General features: G+C 35.6%; 1 protein-coding gene across 5 annotated transcripts in view; it reads left to right on the forward strand.

Annotated features, from left to right (window-relative positions):
- Window positions 1–18792, forward strand: part of ZnT49B (solute carrier family 30 member 9) — a 29082-nt gene that overhangs the window by 2021 nt on the left and 8269 nt on the right. For 2 of the 5 annotated variants that reach the window (XM_087354973.1, XM_087354972.1), the window contains exons 3-14: window positions 1008–1388; window positions 1916–2105; window positions 2266–2348; window positions 3573–3596; window positions 4504–4627; window positions 4810–4948; window positions 5283–5438; window positions 5545–5656; window positions 5770–5980; window positions 6344–6536; window positions 7916–8029; window positions 8763–12300. In XM_087354973.1, the coding sequence (XP_087211099.1) occupies window positions 1008–1388; window positions 1916–2105; window positions 2266–2348; window positions 3573–3596; window positions 4504–4627; window positions 4810–4948; window positions 5283–5438; window positions 5545–5656; window positions 5770–5980; window positions 6344–6536; window positions 7916–8029; window positions 8763–8807 (1772 nt within the window). In that variant the 3' untranslated portion in view covers window positions 8808–12300. Of the gene's footprint in view, window positions 1–1007; window positions 1389–1915; window positions 2106–2265; window positions 2349–3572; window positions 3597–4503; window positions 4628–4809; window positions 4949–5282; window positions 5439–5544; window positions 5657–5769; window positions 5981–6343; window positions 6537–7915; window positions 8030–8762; window positions 12301–18792 lie in introns of those variants that run through there. The other 3 variants (XM_087354970.1, XM_087354969.1, XM_087354971.1) reach the window with 3 other exon arrangements.

Genomic DNA, 18792 nt, shown 5'->3' on the forward strand with positions numbered 1-18792 from the left:
AAGAAATCCAAATTGCTAACATATGTGGTTACTACTGCCTTAAAGGCTGTTAAGGTCTGGAGATTTTCCTATGATTCTTCTGTAGTATGGAAATTTTACATGCATAAATTTTATTTAAATATAACCAGGTCTTCAGAGATTTCCTTTAAATTTAGGAGTCACCTCCAAAAACTAGGAGCCACAATATATATGTATATAATATGCAGAAAATTCAGGAGCTATAATGAAAATTTTGGGCACCATGATGACATGATACTTTGGGATTTGTTTAGGACTAGGTATAACCGCAAACATTTTCTTTACTTTACTTTACTTTGGTATTATATTGTCTGGTAGGAACATAAATATGGACATAAATTATTAACACATTGGCTGGAAAAGATGTTATGTAATTGGCTCCAGACTTTCTAAAATCTTTGCTTTGTACAAGAAACAAAAGAAGTTGTATGATAGACTGTGGAAAATAAGGATTATAAAACCTTCTTCTGAGAGCTAAATAATTTTAATATAATGCAGTGATTTTACCACGGGAGGTTATTATGGCTGGAGTGCCGCTTTGAAGACCAAAACTGAGATGTAGATATAATGTTAAAATTTATCTTAGGGAATTGGGGAATTGATTATAATGATGTAGATTGTACTCATCTTATTTGGAATATGGCCAACATTGATCCCTTGTACTACCAGTTTTGGACCTTTGGGTTGTAGTGAAAATGACTTTGTTTGGTTCATATAGGTTACATTTAGTCCAAGATTCTTAGGATTCATTTCATGGCAGAAATATTGGAAATGCTCTCACAACTTTATTGTTTGGAGCCCTTTACAAGATTAAAAGACATATCTATATATAGTATGGACTTAATTTTTAAGAAAATTCTTGGACTTACATAGACCACTAACAAAATAAATTGCATTACAAGACAGATTAGGCTTACTGGAAAAATGTTTTTTATTATTTTGTTCCATTTGGACAGTTTTTTTATATTACTGTCACTGTTCTATTACAGGGTGTTCAAAACGACAGCTATGTGGTTTAGTACGACACATCAATGAAAGCAGTTTGATGGTTGAAAGACATGATGGCCTATGTTATGACCATCAGTCCTACCTGCGGGCAAAGATTGTCATGTGGTCACGATTACTTAGCACAGATAATATTAAACCACCAGCTGATAAAGTGGCACAGATTGTGGAAGATGAGAAAAGTGAAAGAAAATGGATAGAAAAGAAGTCTTTAGATGTTGGAACTGAAGTGTCTTCTGTGGAAAAGAAACCAGTAACTGATAAGGAATCAGCACAAGTTGTAGTCATTGAGAAGAAAAGCCTCATGACACCGGCAGAGCAGCAAAGTGCAAAAACCAACATGCTGAAGGAAGTAGTCAGTAAAGGTACCATTATACCAGTATAGACAAGTGAGATAGAACTAACCAATTACTAAAGATTTAGTGGCCACTGTCATTGAAAGTTTAGTTGCCATTAAAATTTTTTTTAGGTGCCATAAGTTATTAACCAAAACCTGCTACACTTGGCAGTACAGCAAGCTGATTCATTCTCATCTTGTTTGTGAATTTATGATGGCTGCCTAAATTATGAAATCTTTCACACTACAACAACAAAAAATGTATATTGTTGAATTTTGCTATGTGCAGTTGGCATTTAAATGCTACTGTCTTTAGGGCAGAAGTCCTGAAGGTGGAGATGTTACTGTCCATCCAAAATGGTGGTATCTACCTAACATAGTCATTTTTATTGCCATGAGAACCTCAAATTTCTAGGCACTGTTTGAAGATAAAGTTTGGATGCAAAATATTTGATATCCTCATATTCTTTGTAATAATTTTATCACTGATATTCTAGATTATGTGATATCTGAATGCATCATTGTTTTTCTTTCACGATCTTTTCATAATGCCAGGCAAGAAGCGTGTTCGAGTGGACCTTACTGCTTCTTCAATGGAACGCAATTTCATCACACCTCTCAGGGCAATGACAGACTTTCTCCTGAAACCCAGCGACCTAGAAGGACTTCGTAAAACTAAAAGACGATCGCCCTATGAGAATGAGCCACCTATAACAGTGTATTGGAGGAAAGATGTTGAATCGAAGTAAGTAATTCTACAGTTAATTATAAAAAGTCTTTATAACTAACAAAACAGCCAGTAATCAGCTGATTGAACAATAAGACAAAACTGCTCTTGTATTAATTTAAGTTTTGAAGGTAAATATTTTGTTGCTGAAAAGTACTACCTCTGCATTTGTTCTCAGGGCTATAGAGGTGTGGGGATCTCATGAAAAGTTGCTGAATGAACTCCACATCAGTGATGCCAGGAGGAAAACTTACCAACAAAGTGAGTGATTAATTACTCCCCTGTATTGAAACTTTGCATTATATGATTTGAAGTTTTTGTGGCGACATAACTCGATAAAATCTTCTCAGGTGATCAGCTGCATCAAATGGTTAAAAGACGAAACCGACGTTCCAGGGACCATCTCTGTCCCCATCTGAAACGTCACTTTCGTCTTTTACCATTTGACGTGGCTGATCGCCCAATAAGGTTTTATTAAACTTTGCTCTGTTCTATCAGAATTTTAAGTAGTTTGCAAGAGTTTTTAGGATATTTGAATATAAAATATGTCCGTAAGGATCTGAAAATAAATTTGATCGCAACTTGTTTGTCTAATTATATATGTTTAGAAGTAATTTATGAACATTTATTCTAGTTAATTACATACTTCTTTCTGCCATTACATGGGACATGTGAGTGAGCCTTTCGAGGTGTTCTTTGTACTCAGCTGTAAGAAACATGCTGCCATTTTGTTGCCATATAATAACTCAAGAATGGCTTTTCATATCTTCGTGACATTTGGTATGGCAGTTATGCCAATAGAGACTAGTTTAAACATATTCTTAAATTTCCTATAATTTTGATTGTACATGGAATATTTTTTTGCCAGTAAATTTTATTTGTTTTGCAATTTTTTTATATTTTTTTCAGTTGAGTTGCTGATTTGTGTTTTCTTGTGTTTCATATTTTTGTGTTATATGTGTATTTCACACTTTCCAATATTGTAAATAATATGAGAATGTTTCAATCTATTTATGTATCTGTGAACAACAATAACAAGCAGAAATGAACTTTATGATGAAAGTAGAAGGATGTGTTCTGGAAATTTCTGTTATAATTCAGTTCATAAACTTTTCTTTTTCTTAACTGCTTTCCAAAAAAATGTAAGATCAGAATATCAACATCATCAACTACTACTATTGACCTTTATTAGTCTTGAAGAGTGCATTTAAGTAGTGAGTGACAAGCCCACTGCCTCTGCATAATTTCTTGTCAATCCAGATCACCTAATGTTAGGACAGTAAAATCCAGAAGTCTGTGATGGGCTGGACCTTTAGCTTGGATGGGGGAGACAATGAATTCACACAGAATTTTGATTGTGGATATATTATTTTATTATTTGAATAGTAAGATACTCTATATTACACCATCTGTATTTACCAGCATCCACTTTGCTGTAGTGGGTTGTATAGTATTTCTTTTTTTTTCTCTCTCTTGTGTCCACAGTTGAACCAGGAAATAAGGAGAATGGTATGTTGTTTCTTAGTCCATTTAATGATCCTTTATGAAATGCATAGGTTATTATAATGGGTGAATCATTGTGAATGCTGAAGTAGAATGCTAATGAAGGAAAGTCATTGCCTATTTTAAGATACTATCCATGAATTTTCATGCATTGACTGAGTAAAACCACAGACAACCCAAGCCAAATATGAAACAGGAGTGCTAACAACTCAGTCACAACTTAATTTGGCTTGAGTCATGAGATATTTGGCACCACTGCATTGCTTTCACATTCGTATAATAATGCTTCTGTTGTAATTGATTTGAGAGATTGATTTCAAGATAATGTCTTAATCGTACATGAGAATTTTTGATATTTTTGTAATAATAATAATAATAGTAATAACCATAATAAATGTGACATGAGTGCATATAAATAAAGTTTTATTATTTTCTGGCAATGTTGAGTCAAGATGTAATTAGGACAATTTGATTTGATTTGTCATTGTAGTCATCTTCATTTCTTTTCCATGTCGTTGACCTCTAAGGGGGCTAAGCTCATATGTGCACACTATTTCTGTCATGCCTCAATGGAGTGTTCTGCCATCTAGCAAAATGTTTTTCAACTCAGTAGCCCTGCTCTAAATCGCAGTGTGAGCGGATTTGGATGGCGGGGAGAAATAGCTCCCTATGGATGAAGTGGCCAGAACATGAAACTCCATTGTTATCCATCAAGTGCCAAGTTCTACAATGCATCGAGTCTTACCTTCTGTATTCCTTGTTCATAGCATAAATTATGTTAAATCACGTTTTATGCATTTAAAAATATGTACAAGGAATTTTTTTGTTCTGTACCTTCACTTTATTTAGAAGAACAAGGCATTGTGTCATGTTAATTATCGATCTAATATTGATATTTTTTTCCACAAAACAGATGTATTTACAGTGAAGAGACGGTTGAGAGATTTTAGACGAGAGCAAGGGTACAGAGCAGATCTCTCAGCAGAGTCTGGTCTTCTGGGAGCATCAGGAAGAGTTGTGCTGACTGCCATTGCAATGTAAATTCATGCTTTTTAGAATGACTATATTAATTTTGTTTTAAATTGTAAACCCTGTGAAAAACTTCTCTGCATATATTGAATCAAAATTACTCCAGTTTTTCACATTTATTAATAGAGATTAAGGATGCTTTTAAATACTTGTTTGTTTATGTATAAAGTTTGATTTGTGTTATTTGCAGTAATGGAAGCAATTTCCTGTTCAAGCTATTTGCCTGGTTGTATACAGGATCACACAGTATGTTTGCTGAGAGTATACATTCACTTGCTGACACCATAAATCAACTGATTCTAGCGTATGGCATACATAAATCTGTTCAGGTAAGTTATTATTTAATAATATGTAAAGTTTATAAAAGAAAATGCGCAGTATTATTAGAGCAGAATATCAGTACCACTAAATATTAGTTTTGATATTTGGTATGGTATTTTGACTTTCAGTGAAGAGGTACTTGGTTCAAACATGGCCTGGTTATTGGCTATCCTGCCTGATAGTTTTCTACATGAACATCTTGAAATAGTCCATGATCAGCTCTTTTCAGATCATTACCTGTATACCATTCATGATTGAAACTGCCATTATTTTGAGATTGTATTTATGTATTCTTTCAAATTTCCTTGTTTAAAGTTTATTTTCTGTTATGTATAATTGCAGCAAGCTGACCCGGACCATCCATATGGCTACAGTAACATGAAGTACGTGGCATCCCTTATTTCAGGTGTAGGGATTTTCTGTGTTGGAACTGGGCTGTCTATCTACCATGGTGTGACAGGTCTTCTCAGTCCCATGCCAACAGAATCATTTTACTGGGTAATACTTCTGGGTGCAGAGTTTCATAGCACTGATCTGATGATTTGCTGAAATCTATTAGGATTAGAATGAAATGTCATAGTGTGTAAAATATGTCTCATTTCAGGCATTCTTTATTTTGGGAGGATCATTGGTTTCTGAAGGAGCAACTCTCCTGGTGGCTGTGAACTCAATCCGGAAAGGAGCACGGCAAAACAAGATGACTTTCACAGAATATGGTATATTGCTAGAAGTAGTATATCTCTGTATGAGTCTTTGTAAAATATATAAGCTACAAATAAGAATTCATCTTTGGCTCGTGTTGAGTCATTACGGTTTTTCCTGGTTTCAGTTCTACGAGGCCAGGACCCTAGTGTGAATGTAGTGCTGATGGAAGACCTGGCTGCAGTGATAGGTGTTGGCGTGGCAGGAGTTTGTATGGGCCTAACAGTGCATTATGGAAGTGCGATTCCTGATGCAATAGGTTCAGTGTTGGTGGGAGGCATTCTGGGTGGTGTTGCCTCTTTTCTAATTTATACAAATGTTGCAGCTCTTGTTGGCAGGTGAGATGGATATTAGAGTATGAGTTTGAATGTTTTGAAGGTCTTTAATAACTAGGCAGCTGACCCATAGGTTTCTGGTAAAACACTGCATTCTGTTTTCAAGTATTACAGACAACTTTTGGTTCACTATATGTAGCTGATAGATGGTTCTGTTTTCGGTGCATTTTTGTGTGTATAGTAGGAGTGGTGCAGGAAATTTTTTAAACATGTGTACATAGTAGTTGAGCTGTACCCAGGAGAGCATCCATGCTTCACACACAAATAATGTAATCTTGCATGTGAAAAGGTTAAATATACATCAGATAGTGCATGGTGTCAAACATAACTGCAGTGTAGTATATGGCTTTATGCTTTACTGTGCAGGTCCATTCCACAAGAGAGGCTTGATAACATCAACTCACAGCTAGAATCTGATGTGATGATTCGAGCAATCCACGATGTTAAGGGTATTGACATGGGGAACTCACTTGTGCGGTATAAAGCTGAACTGGACTTTGATGGTCGAGAACTCAGCAGAAGCTACCTTGATAAGCAGGATTTGAATATACTTCTGGAGGTAGGAACTCATGTTTCTTGATGTGTGATGTTTGAACTACTTCATCATATTTAAATCTTATACCTACTGTTCAGTCCTGTACTGTACCTAATGCAATAGAATATTGTGGAATTAAATGTGTACTGCCATGCTTAACGCCTTGAAGCTGAAGCTTATCGGAATAACATTTAAAATTCAAGTTCTTACCACAAAGAAAACTGCACTTCACCATTACAAAGATCTTCTTTAATGTCACTGTTTATTGTGTGAATCATACAGAACTCTTATATACACTGTGGGTAAAATCTGTAGTTGCCAATTAAAGCAAGTGGTTTATTTAATTACCATTGGGCTTTAAAGGGTCGATATAGTAAGATTTAGTGTACAAAGGAAATTAAAATTAACAGGTCAGGGTGCAGTGAATTTAAATTATATTGTAAAGGGTTAAAATATGCAAGTTACATAGACAGAATTTCAGTGCAAGAATTCTTTGAAATACTGATTACCATTTTTCATGCTAGTTTTTATGTAAGTTATATTTCTGTAGTAATGTATATCTTTGTTTTCAAAAAGTTGTGAGTAATGAGTTTTAAATGTTGACATGTTGTAGGACGTGTTTTTTTTCACCGGTCTTCTCAAAATCAATGAGGTCTGGACCTTAAGGGGTAAATTATCTCATATGGAAAAATGTAAAAGTCTTATTGGTATGAATAATGAAGTTTAAATAACCTTCATTTCTCTTCGCAACTTGAAGAGTTCAGGTTTACGAGGGTCACTCCAAAAGTAATGCTCCGCATTTTAATAAAAACTTTTTACTCCACAGCTTTGAATTTTTTTCAAAGTTTATAGGGTTATGTTCTTCCCGCTTCTTTTCGTGTTTAGTTCAATCACTTCCCGCTAGTGGCGGTTATACCATACATTCAAAATGGCGGCTGTACTTGAAATCAGTTAGAAGTAACGTGCTGAAATTGAATTCTTGGTTTGTGAGAACGAGAAAGTGGGAAACTTCCAAAAGCGATTACAGAAGGTGTATGGGGATGATGCTGTCGATCGCAGCACAGTTGGTCGTTGGGCTAAGCGATTGTCTGGTAAAAGTGGACATCCCGATATCCAAGACTTACTGTGCAGTGCTTGGGGAATGCAGGCCCTGTGTTTTACAAGGCGGGTATACAAGCTCTTTTTCGGAGGTGGAAAAAAACAGTTGATAGTGGAGGTAATTGTGTGGAAAAATAGGATTTATCTCCTAAAGGATGTACCTATAAAATGTATAAATAGCAATGCTGTAGAATAAATGTTGATTTCTTACAAAAATGTGGGGCATTGCTTTTGGAGTGACTCATATGTAATTTTTACTGCCATGAAAATCTCATGTTTTATGTGGCGCGTCTTATATATTACAGGAAGTACAGAAAATGAAAAACATTGATGAATTGGAGGCCTTCATGTTGAAACATGGGGAGAACATTGTGGACATGATGGGAGCAGAGATTGACAGGATTGAAATGAAGCTTCGAGTAAGTAAACTAATTCCCAGGGGAACCCAAACATTTATCATAACATTACTGAAGCTAGCATTGACTCTTATCTTTATTTTTGCTTTCCTGTTTGCATTACAGCAAGCTTTATATATTAGTGGGATTTTATATTGTTCTCTCATGTCTGTGGTGTTATGCATTGTGATACCATCTAGTCTTATGTAGGGTTGGACATTTAAGATTGAGATTATACATTTATCTGAAACGTTGATAACCACCTTCAAGACCACAATAATCGATGTCTTTGCTGCCATGACAAACTCAAATCTCAGACATATTTTTCTCCTGTGTTTGCTTTTGCTTTTCAAATGACTTGTTTTTACAAAATTTATTTTCTGATATTTTGTAATAATTTCTTATTTTCTCCATATCCATCTCACCTTAACATCTTTGGTTTATTTGTCATAACAGTGCTACATGAAATGTATAGATATATACGTTTCTCATAATATTTTTTGTTTTCCAAGTAGTTAATTTCTCTTGAACATAACAGCTTTTCCTATTTTCTGTTTTAAATATTTTTTTTCTTCGCCCACAGTTCATGCTTATGTGGGGTCTAGTAATTTTGTACTACATTTTCATTGGTTGACTTGTACAAATGATAAATAGTGTAGTGGACTGAATGTTGAAAATCATTGCTATAGAGTCACAAATTGTTAATCTTTTGTGCATATATCACATTATATGATGTTTTTTATTTGTTACATTGCAGAAAAATCACCCAGAAATCCGTCATTGTGACTTAGAAATCTTGTAACAAAAGCTGTGGCGGTCATTGTAAGTACATGGAGCAGTTTATATTTTTGTTACTTATATATATTATTTATTATTTTCAATACATTTATTCCATAGATTGTAATATTTATGTAACTGCTGCCATTTTTATGCCAGGGTTGTCAACCTGTATAACTAGTACATGTGACAGTTTGTCAAACTCTTTATAATTTCTGCATTTTCTGCAGCTATGAATATAAGTAATAATGCAACAGTATTCTGTGTATTAAATTTGTGTCAGTCAGGTAGAGGGGGGCTTAGATCAAAGAGTAGACAAATTCTCTAGTACTTTCTCATATAGCAGAAACTCAAGCACTTTTAAAGCTGAAATATAAGGAAACTAAGGTCATTACATTATTAAAATACAGGGATATATGAATAGTTTAAATATCAAACTGTTCATGAACATTTATAAGTTTGTTTTAAGTTTAAAGTCTAAAGGAAAAATATGTTCCTGGTCTACAGACACACATGAAAATCTTTTCTCTGGCCAAATACATGTTAATGAATGTTAATAACAAATATCCTGTTCCAGTTTAGTCAGCTTTGGCCACCACATTATTAGATTTAGGTAAAACTTGTTTGAATCATGTTCAGTCACATCGAATGATTTGCACTTCTTCCTCTAAATATTTGTCGTCTCTGTTGTGGCAGGGTTATGTGGCACACACTTGAAGACTATAAAAATTCTATTGCTTCTAAAAAGTGCAGAAGTATATTAATGTAACTATGGTCTGATTTATATACCATTTGCAAATCATAGAGTCAACGTTTTAACTTCCATAATTTATAGAACAGCATTTTTCTACCTTTTTTTTCTACCCATATGTTCATATGTTATACAGTAACCTTTCTTGTAAACCTTAGCTACTTACTCTATGGAGCAGAATCCTCCTTGTGAAGCTGACAGTCACTCAGCTGGTCAAGAAGTATCCTGATTATTATGGAATCTGAAGGTTTGTTACCATTCAGATTATGGTCTTGTGGGTTGTGACCATGTAATGTAAGTGTTACCAGTGTTCATTGCCAGACACTTTCCTGAGCCAGTTAATTCCAACCCACATCCACTTTAATATTGTCCTCTCATCTTTGTCTCCAAAGTGGTATTTTTCTCTTCTCTTCAGGTTTTCCATCGAAACATTCTATACATTTTTCATCTTCCCATGTATTCTACATGTCCCACCAATGTAATTTCCGTATAATTCACAAAAGTAAAGTTAATTAGAAATGTGGTAACAGTTACTAATGTTTCAGAAGAACTTACTGTTTCTTCCTTTAGGGTTGAAGTCACAGAAAGGTAGTGCAGAGGATTTGTGTAGGAATGTAACAGATTTTCATGAATTTTGATTGGTCTAGAACAGAGGTTCTAAGATCTTGGTACATGTTGTGTTGCTTACATGCTTTTCTGTAAAATTGGTAAAGAATAGGTACCTGAAAAGATGTCTTGTTTATGTCAGCATTTGGCAGACTGTTGTTCAGCTTAGTGAAGAACAATCAAGGACACTCGAGCAAAATTAGTGTCGGATATCTCTTACTTTGTTAAACGGAATTATTGAGTAATATATGAACTTATTTTTCTAGTAAGTTAGTTGCATATTAATAAATTGCCATTTCTCTTCACTTACCGTATAACCAAGGAGTCAGTAAGAAATGTTGAATGTGGCTGGAATAGGTTGAGAACTCTTGGTCAGGAATAAAAGAGTTTTTACCATTTCAGTATGTTGTGATATGCAGAATGCTCCCAAAGGCATAAAAATCTGTTGCTAAAATAATTAAGAAATTTACAGTAGCAGCATTAATACATGAAGTTCAGCATTACCTTTTCCCACATTTTCATGGTTATTTAAAAAATCTTAAAACATACTGTTTGCTCACTCCTTGCCATGACCACATATTGACATCTACCTTTCTTGGAAGATAACATTGGTTCTATACCTGTTGTAGTCTTGAATTGGTAGTGTGAAAGGAAGGGCATCAGAAGACTGTCTTTTATTTAACTTAGAATTTGAGCCTGTCATAAATAGTGACTTGGAAGACCTGGTTGGGCATGATATGTGTAGTGCCTGGTATAGTATTTTATTCTGTGGTGCTGAAAATGGAGGCTGAAATTATCAGTTGATAAGCAGTATTGAGAAACCACAAGGTTTGCAGATTAAGAAACAGGGGAAACAGAAATGTGGAATACTGGACAATGTCACTGTGATTTCTTTTTATCTCCCATAAAAGCACTGGACTATTGTTTCTCATAAAGTTCTAATATGTTTCTAGACTTTTAACAATAGTCATAATGTTATCTTGTTCTGCATTGTTTTGTTATCTCATCAGTCTGTGCTGTTCATTTATTAAACTGTTGTTTCCTCTGTATTTTTATATTTATTTTTGTTATAAACTGATTTTTTGAAATATTAATCTTTTATCTTAATATTTTATTAGTGTTTCATTCTGTCATCTGTTACTATTCTGTAAAATGTTGTTAATCTGTTAAATTATTCCATGAGCTGAAGAACATAACAAAACATGAAGAACAAATGTGAACATAGTTTATGCACACATAAATACAATACAAACTTTGTATTTATCCTTGACATTTTTGGTGTTCTGTTTGATCAGTCATATGCAAGGAACAACATATGAGTCTATTCTGTTTTTATGTCTGTCTGTTACATTTTACATCTGAAATTGTGCTGCCATCTATTAGTGGTCCTACAAATTACGTGTTCTACCAGAAAATAACTTGGGAAGGACTGATCAGATATTCATAAAATTTGGTATGGGGGTTATGCCATTAGAGATAAGTCCAGGCTTCTGTTTCTTAAGCACCATTTTGCTTGGTGTTGTTCCTCTTATAATCATGAACAAGTTTGTCACCAGTAGTAGAAAGCATTTGGTGGTTTTAGCTGCAGATGGTGGTGCTGTTTAGAGCTGTCTTGGTTTATGTTTTCTGTTTGTGACAACATTACAGTGAAACAAAAGCAAGGGGAAAGTGAGTGCTGATTGATTTACAAAAGTATTCTGGTCCCATTTGTCGCTATTAGAAGTAGGCAGTTTGTATTTTACTTCAGAACAATATTTAGTGAAAGAAAAAATTCTGACTTATCATTCAAACTAATAAATTTTATTTTCTGTGAATTTAAGACTTATGAGGAGGAATTGTCTTGAGTAAATCCAGTGATATATATCAAAATTGTTTACATGATCTACTTCACATTTTGAATGGCATATTTGTCTAAATGTTGTCTTGTGGTTTACGTTTTTAACTTTCATATGTTTATAAAATTGCTAAAGTAAAAAAATATGCAAGAGACTGATCTTCACAACATGTTGTAGTATTGTTGGTTTCTGTGTTTACTGTGTAATGTTCATTTTGTATAGCAAATTGTTGACAGAACAAAGATTCTTATCCCTTTAGACCTTTCCAATAATCCAGACGTCTTATTATTATTCTAAATTAAAGTATAAAATATTTTATTTTCTCATCATGTGACTTCCTTAAAGTCCCTTTGTACCCGTGTTGTCAAAGAGAATTTCACTTCTGCAGCCCTTCCTCTTGGCTCCTTACTCATTTTGTGTGATGAAACTGTCTCCATTAAGTGATAAAAATTAATTTGTTATAACTGCAGTAAGTCAAACTATTACAATAATAAATCAATTTGTTATGGTTTTTGGCAGCTGAAGATAACAAATCAGCAAATATTTAATTCATGTTGAAGGTCATTTACAAAGACATTTACTGATCTGAAGATCATGGTCATGAATATGTGCATAAGTTTGAAAACTGTTTACAGAATTTGGCAAGGCCAAGCATGCCGTGTCATCACTCCTTATAGGAATGGAAACAAAAGTGCCTGGTTGTGTAATATAACCATATAACTTTGGTTAACCTGCAGTTGAGTGTATTGTGGCCACTATATCTTGTAATTAGCACAAGCGACGACCTATAAATTATTTACGTTGTGTTTAATTTTAAAGAAGTATATGCAAAATTTTCCACAAAACCTGAATTAAAGATATCACTAGGGAGTCCTAGAAGTAGCTGGGAGGATAATATTAAATTGGCTTTTAAGAAATAATCTGTGAAGGTGTGGACTGCTTTTAACTGGCTCAGGATGGGTTGAGTAGTGGATTTTGTGTACACAATAATGAACACTGGGGAAGATGTAATGTCTTAACAGCTCAGTGATTATCAGCTTACAGAGAAGAGATGTTTCATGGAGTTTGTAAGTATTACATTTTTCATCTACTAAGATTAAAATATTTCAGCACAAGAATGTTTCATGCAATTACTGTAGTTGTATTATAGGATCACTGCTGCGAGTGGCCAGTATGAATATAACTGAAATGCTATTATGATTTCTGGCAAGGGTAGAATTTTTCTCTTTTGCCACTGCATTCCGCTGGCACCCAAAGTGCACAATATAGATTGTATAACCGGACAAGCAGATCCTTGTATTTCTTCCCGAAGTGACTAATCTTACCAATAATCTACGCATATCAAAATATATGAACACTGATAGCACAATTCTAAAGGGTTCTGACGACGGTAGTTCACATTTACAATTATTTATTGTCAGGACTTTTTCCACCGTCTGTTTTTAAAAATTCACGACGTTTCGGAGGCTGGTTCTGGTCGTGAATTTTTAAAAACACGATGGATAAAGACCTGACAATAAATAATTATAACTGATAGCACAGAATATAAAATAAGCAAACTATTAACACTATAAAAAAGACACTAGTGCTATACACGTGTTTCAACCTCAAGAGGTCATCAGTGGCATGACCTCTTAAGGTTGAAACGCGTATGGCACTAGCGTCTTTTTTATAGTGTTAATAGTTTGCTTATTTTATATTACACTTTGACCAATGTATAGAAGGGTCACGGGTCCCCACATCCGGTCTGCAGACAGAAGGTGAGGGAAGAATCCATTGCCCCCGTTGGGGTTCGAACCTCTATCGTCCAGTCGGCGTATTCAGTTTACGTTGAGCAACATTTGATCGACTCGTATTAAAGTTACTTATTTCGGACATTGACAATTTTTAAATTTATGTGATTCTTAGCTAATTTTGGATGATTTTACGAAAATTTTTGAATAATTTTTTTAATTTTGCATGAGTTATGCGGATTTTGGAAATTTTTTAAGTATATGAAACCCGTTAATCATTTTGTAGGAGGGTCGCGATTCTCGAGAGAAAGCTGAAAATATTTTGATTTTTTTTAATCAATAAAATTTTGGTTTCTCGTTGCTTTTCGACGGGCATTGCTGTTTAAATATTATACAGATGGGTTTCATGTTTGAAAAGGCTAATTAAGAAATAATTATTCAGCTGAAGAGCAGCGAGGCATGGGTATGTTTTGGTTCCTGCCAGAAAAACTAGCTACCGGGACGAAGTGAAGTTGCACATTGCCAGTATCGGCTGGCCTGACAGGTGACATTTTAACATTGCTTCTGCCCTGCCCTGATCCACCAGTTTGCTCGCTGCATGTCGCATTCTTGCACATTGCGCTGTGTTTTACACGCCGGAATCCGGCAAGACTGTGTGTGGTCATTGACATAAATTGCTTGGACGTCATACATAGTTTTAAACAAAATAAATAAAAGATAACAATTCTGAAGAGGACCCAGAGTAACTGGAACTCTTCTCTGATGTTACGGTATTGGCATTCCATCATTCATGTCACAGACATCGGACCGAAAACGTTCACGGGTTTAAGAAACGTACTAATTAATTTATCCTTTCCTTGCTGGAGTGCGCCAGTCACAGTTGCCGAGAGGTCTGAGGCCTGGGCCTCGTGCACCTGGACACTGGGACCGTGGTTTCGAATCCCATTTAGGGCATCTGCGATAGGGTTTGTCTGCATCTTTCCGTGTCGTCCTGTCCTGTGTACAGGTAGAAGCCTTGCAACAGGCTGATAACTCGTCCAAGGAGGCCACCACCTCCAAAAGAGGCCCCTATACTCCACGTAGGAGCAAGAAGGGTGTAAAGAAGAAGAATAATGCTGATTTTTTTTCATGAAGTACGCGGAGTAGATACATAATTGAGATGTCGTATTTATCCGTGTATCGGAATGTTTAATAATCTAAAATACTGAAAGGATTTTGATCAGGCCCTAAATTTGGTTTTGTTGTAGAACGTATGATAGAGCTGAGAAATGCTGCCCCTATAAAGTTTTAGTATTCATCTCGGTCCAGTGGTGGGCTTATGTGACAATTTTATAAACTTATAGTTTCCGTAAAATGTGTGTAATTTTTTAAACAATTAAGAGACTTACCTTCAGGAAAAAGGTTTTGCACCTGTGAGTTGTAATTAGTTTGTGTTTGGGGGAGGGGGGGAGGTCTGCAATAAATGAATCGGGTATATTTAGTTATGATTTGTATCTGCCCAATTACTTGAAGAACCTTTCATTGTAAAAACGATAAATGGCGTAATATATTGACACCACCAGAATAAACACATTTGTTTTAAACATTAAGTATGGTGGATGTATAACGATATCCGTGAACAAATAATTTATAATTATGTAGTGTGACTTTCTTTTAAAAAAATATATTATTAAAATAGAAATTAAAGTTGTCCATGGTGCGTGATTAAGCATCACAACAAGTATTGTGGAGTGGAAATATTTCCACACATTCTTATCGTCCGCACTAGATGAAGCTGTTTACCTTTAGGTCTCAGTCGCTCAACTCCGAAGAAGGATCCCGGTACCTGTTGGATAGGAGGCTGTGTGGGTTAAAGCGGATATTGTACCAAAATGCAAGGCCGACGAGTTATGCACAATAACGAACAACATATTTGTAAGATATGTGGACTTTATGGTAGCATTTCTTTCTGATCTCGTGTTGACATACGAACTTGAGCCTCGTTTTTGCCATATTATTATTAAGTGTTCTGTCTTACGACAGGTCCATTGCTCTGCCCAAAAAGAGCTCTCCAGTTGTCCCTATTCTCGGCTTCTCGCTTTAATTCCTGGAACGTCATCTTCTTTCCTTGTTTAAGGTCGTCGGTTAGCTGTATCAGTCTTCTTCCCAGTCCTCGCTTTCCTTCAACCTGGCCTTCGATGATATCACTCAGTAACCCATTCCTTCTCATAATATGTCCCAGCCAGTTAGCTTTCCTTCATGTAATCGCCTGCAGAATGCTTCTTTGCTCGTTGACTCTCCTCAATACTTCTTCGTTGGTCACTCGATCCGTCCACCTGATCTTCTCTATTCTTCTCCAACACCACATTTCAAAACTCTCCAGGTATTTCTGTTCCTTCTTCCTGAGTGTCCAAGTCTCTGCTCCATACGTAACACTTCACTAGTTTCTTCTTCATCTCCAAGCCCAACTTGCTAGTGAGAAGTATCCTCTTCTTGGTTTTTGCCATATACTGCTATTTTCGTTATTCTCGAACTTTCTCTCCTTAAGTTTGTGTTCATAAGTGAAAGTCAGTCTACAATGGTAGGGCAGGTACAAAATGAGATACACGTAGAATTTACATATTTCCTGTTCGTTTCCTCCTCCGCCCGTCTTGTGTCCGCCGTACTGGAAGCTGGGTGGGCTCCAGAGCTGATCTGGACGTGACGAGAAAACACTCTTCCCTCTGAACGCAACTGAAACAACCAACCAAATTCCCTGATAGCAATTTAGCACTGCATTCTTTTTATTATGTGCATACGTGCTTGAGTCATAAGCAGTGCACAGGTCTTGTTTCGTCTATCTCTTGACGTTGTACAATCAGTCTGCCGGATCTCTAATACTTGTTTTCACTTCAAATTGATACATAACTGCACCGTCAATCAATCAACATTGACACGCCATGTTGTCCCTAGGTCAGTGGTTACTTACGTCGCGGAAACTATCCGAGTAATCCCGTTTTGGCTATCTTCGATGTACTGTCTTGACGTATACTAAATATCATTAATTATAATGGACTATCCACATAATAGAATAATTAATTCTTGTACAGTTTAATAAGTAGGCTCATTGCTTTCTTAGACTGACGAGAAACCGCCATTTTTAATGCTTTAATTAAAACAAAATAAAAAATTATAAGTGAGCTGACATTATCGTATGTTAATGATATATATATTTACCTAAATTAATTATTTTGTACCTTGGCTTATTATGTTTTACAGTGCTTATTTAAATGACCCTAGAAGATTAAAATAAACATATTATTATTGACGTCCATGTCTTGGTTTTATTCAGACACAACGTTTCAGAAACTACTATATCTATCTTCAGGTGAGGTGAGGGGGAGAGAGGATTTATACTCAGCTGGGCTCCTTTAAAGGAGCTTTTATATACCTGAAGACGGAAACAGATTCAATTTCCGAAACGTGTCCGAATAAATCCAAGACGATGGATAATGCACATAGTAACATATCGTCTTCGGAAAGCTTTAGATTTAGGAAATAGTTTAGAGTTAATTACGTTTACCACTGACATGTGTTCAAGAATATAAACCCCATTTTGGCATTGATTCTGTGGAGAAAACATTTTGATTACGGGGTATTTTCTAGGAACGTACCTACCGCGAGTAAGTCATGGTACAGCTGTAGGCTACGTTCACACAGACAAGCCCTTTCTGAACGGTATTTCATCTTTCTTTGCGTACGTACTTGCATAGATTCACGTTTTGGACATATAAATCTTCAAAAGGAAACGTTATTTGATGAGAGTAATTACGTCTAATTGGCTGTTTTAATTACTTGTAATTGCAGTGAAATGCTTGCTACATCGCATTTTTTGAAGTCCATTACATTTGTTCGTACGGGCAGCAATTAATCCGTAGCAAATAAAATAAAAATGTATTTACCTGTCACGAACCTCTCCCTAGTTTTTAGTGATAATGTATTATACATTCACAGTTTCCATTTGTCCTTTTGTTTAACTTAAACTACGATATTCAGATTCGGATGAGTACAACGGTACTGCAAAGTAATTTGTTTTTCAATATTGATCAATATTTAACGGTCGAACAGATACGACCAGCACATTTTAGGTAAATTTAATGAATATATTAAATTATCCTATAGTTTGTTTCTATTTTATATTAGAAATGAGAACGAATTACAAATTAAATTAGTCTACACGTAATACACAGTGTTGTGAACACGATAATTTATGCAGAATGCTTATAATTGAAGTAACTCTGAGTTTTAATGACGCAACCATAAATAATAGTAGGTTGCGACCCGCATGTTGCAAAACAAGGGTCGGCGGTCTCTGTGGTGTAGTTTCAGTTTGGACTATTTAGCCTACTTTTCGATGTAAGGAAGACGTAGAAATGTAGCTTAATCTTTCATTGATTTCCGACAACATTATTACGTGGTAATGAGGGGTTACTTCTCTTTTTCATTCGTTTATCTCTGTTTCGGAAAATTTCTCTCTTGTTGTGAGGTCTCTGTAGATGACATTAGACATTGTATTTAAGTAGCACGCCATGAAGACGTATGGGGATTTAAGGTAGGCTGTCCATGTGTGACTTTTCCCGCGGCAGTGAAGATTTGGTATTCTTGGTTTTGACGCCGTGTAGTCTCGTAGAGGTCCTTGCATCGTTCTGATGATGGAGGTAGCAATGACCTCTGAAACATCGATAAACGTCTATGAGTCTACACGGTGCTAGAACCCAGAAGGAAGCTGTCGTCGTATTGTTTGTGGTTGTGCTGAAAATGCAGATTGGGCGATGATAAGATTGGAATATTTATTTATATATATTTATTTAGTGTTCTGTCTGACGACAGGTCCATATGAACAGGATCCTTCCATCCTTTTCTCGGACTGGGACCTGTTCATATACGTTCTTGGCAGATGATCCAGAAGTGGTTTGCCATTGTCTTCTTCTGTGTGTGAATGGAGTAATTGTTGGGATGCCACGGAGAAACCGGGGAATCCCCCGGAGGAAAACTCCGTGTTGCCTAGACCACGGCCTTGCCCAACACAAGTTATAAATTCGGGCATAGAGGAGTAAAACGAATTAA

This window comes from Zootermopsis nevadensis, unplaced genomic scaffold (genome assembly GCF_977971745.1).
Source record: "Zootermopsis nevadensis isolate Lab colony 2312 unplaced genomic scaffold, Znev_1.0 Znev_ptg000024l, whole genome shotgun sequence".
NCBI classification, from domain to species: Eukaryota; Metazoa; Arthropoda; class Insecta; order Blattodea; family Termopsidae; genus Zootermopsis; species Zootermopsis nevadensis.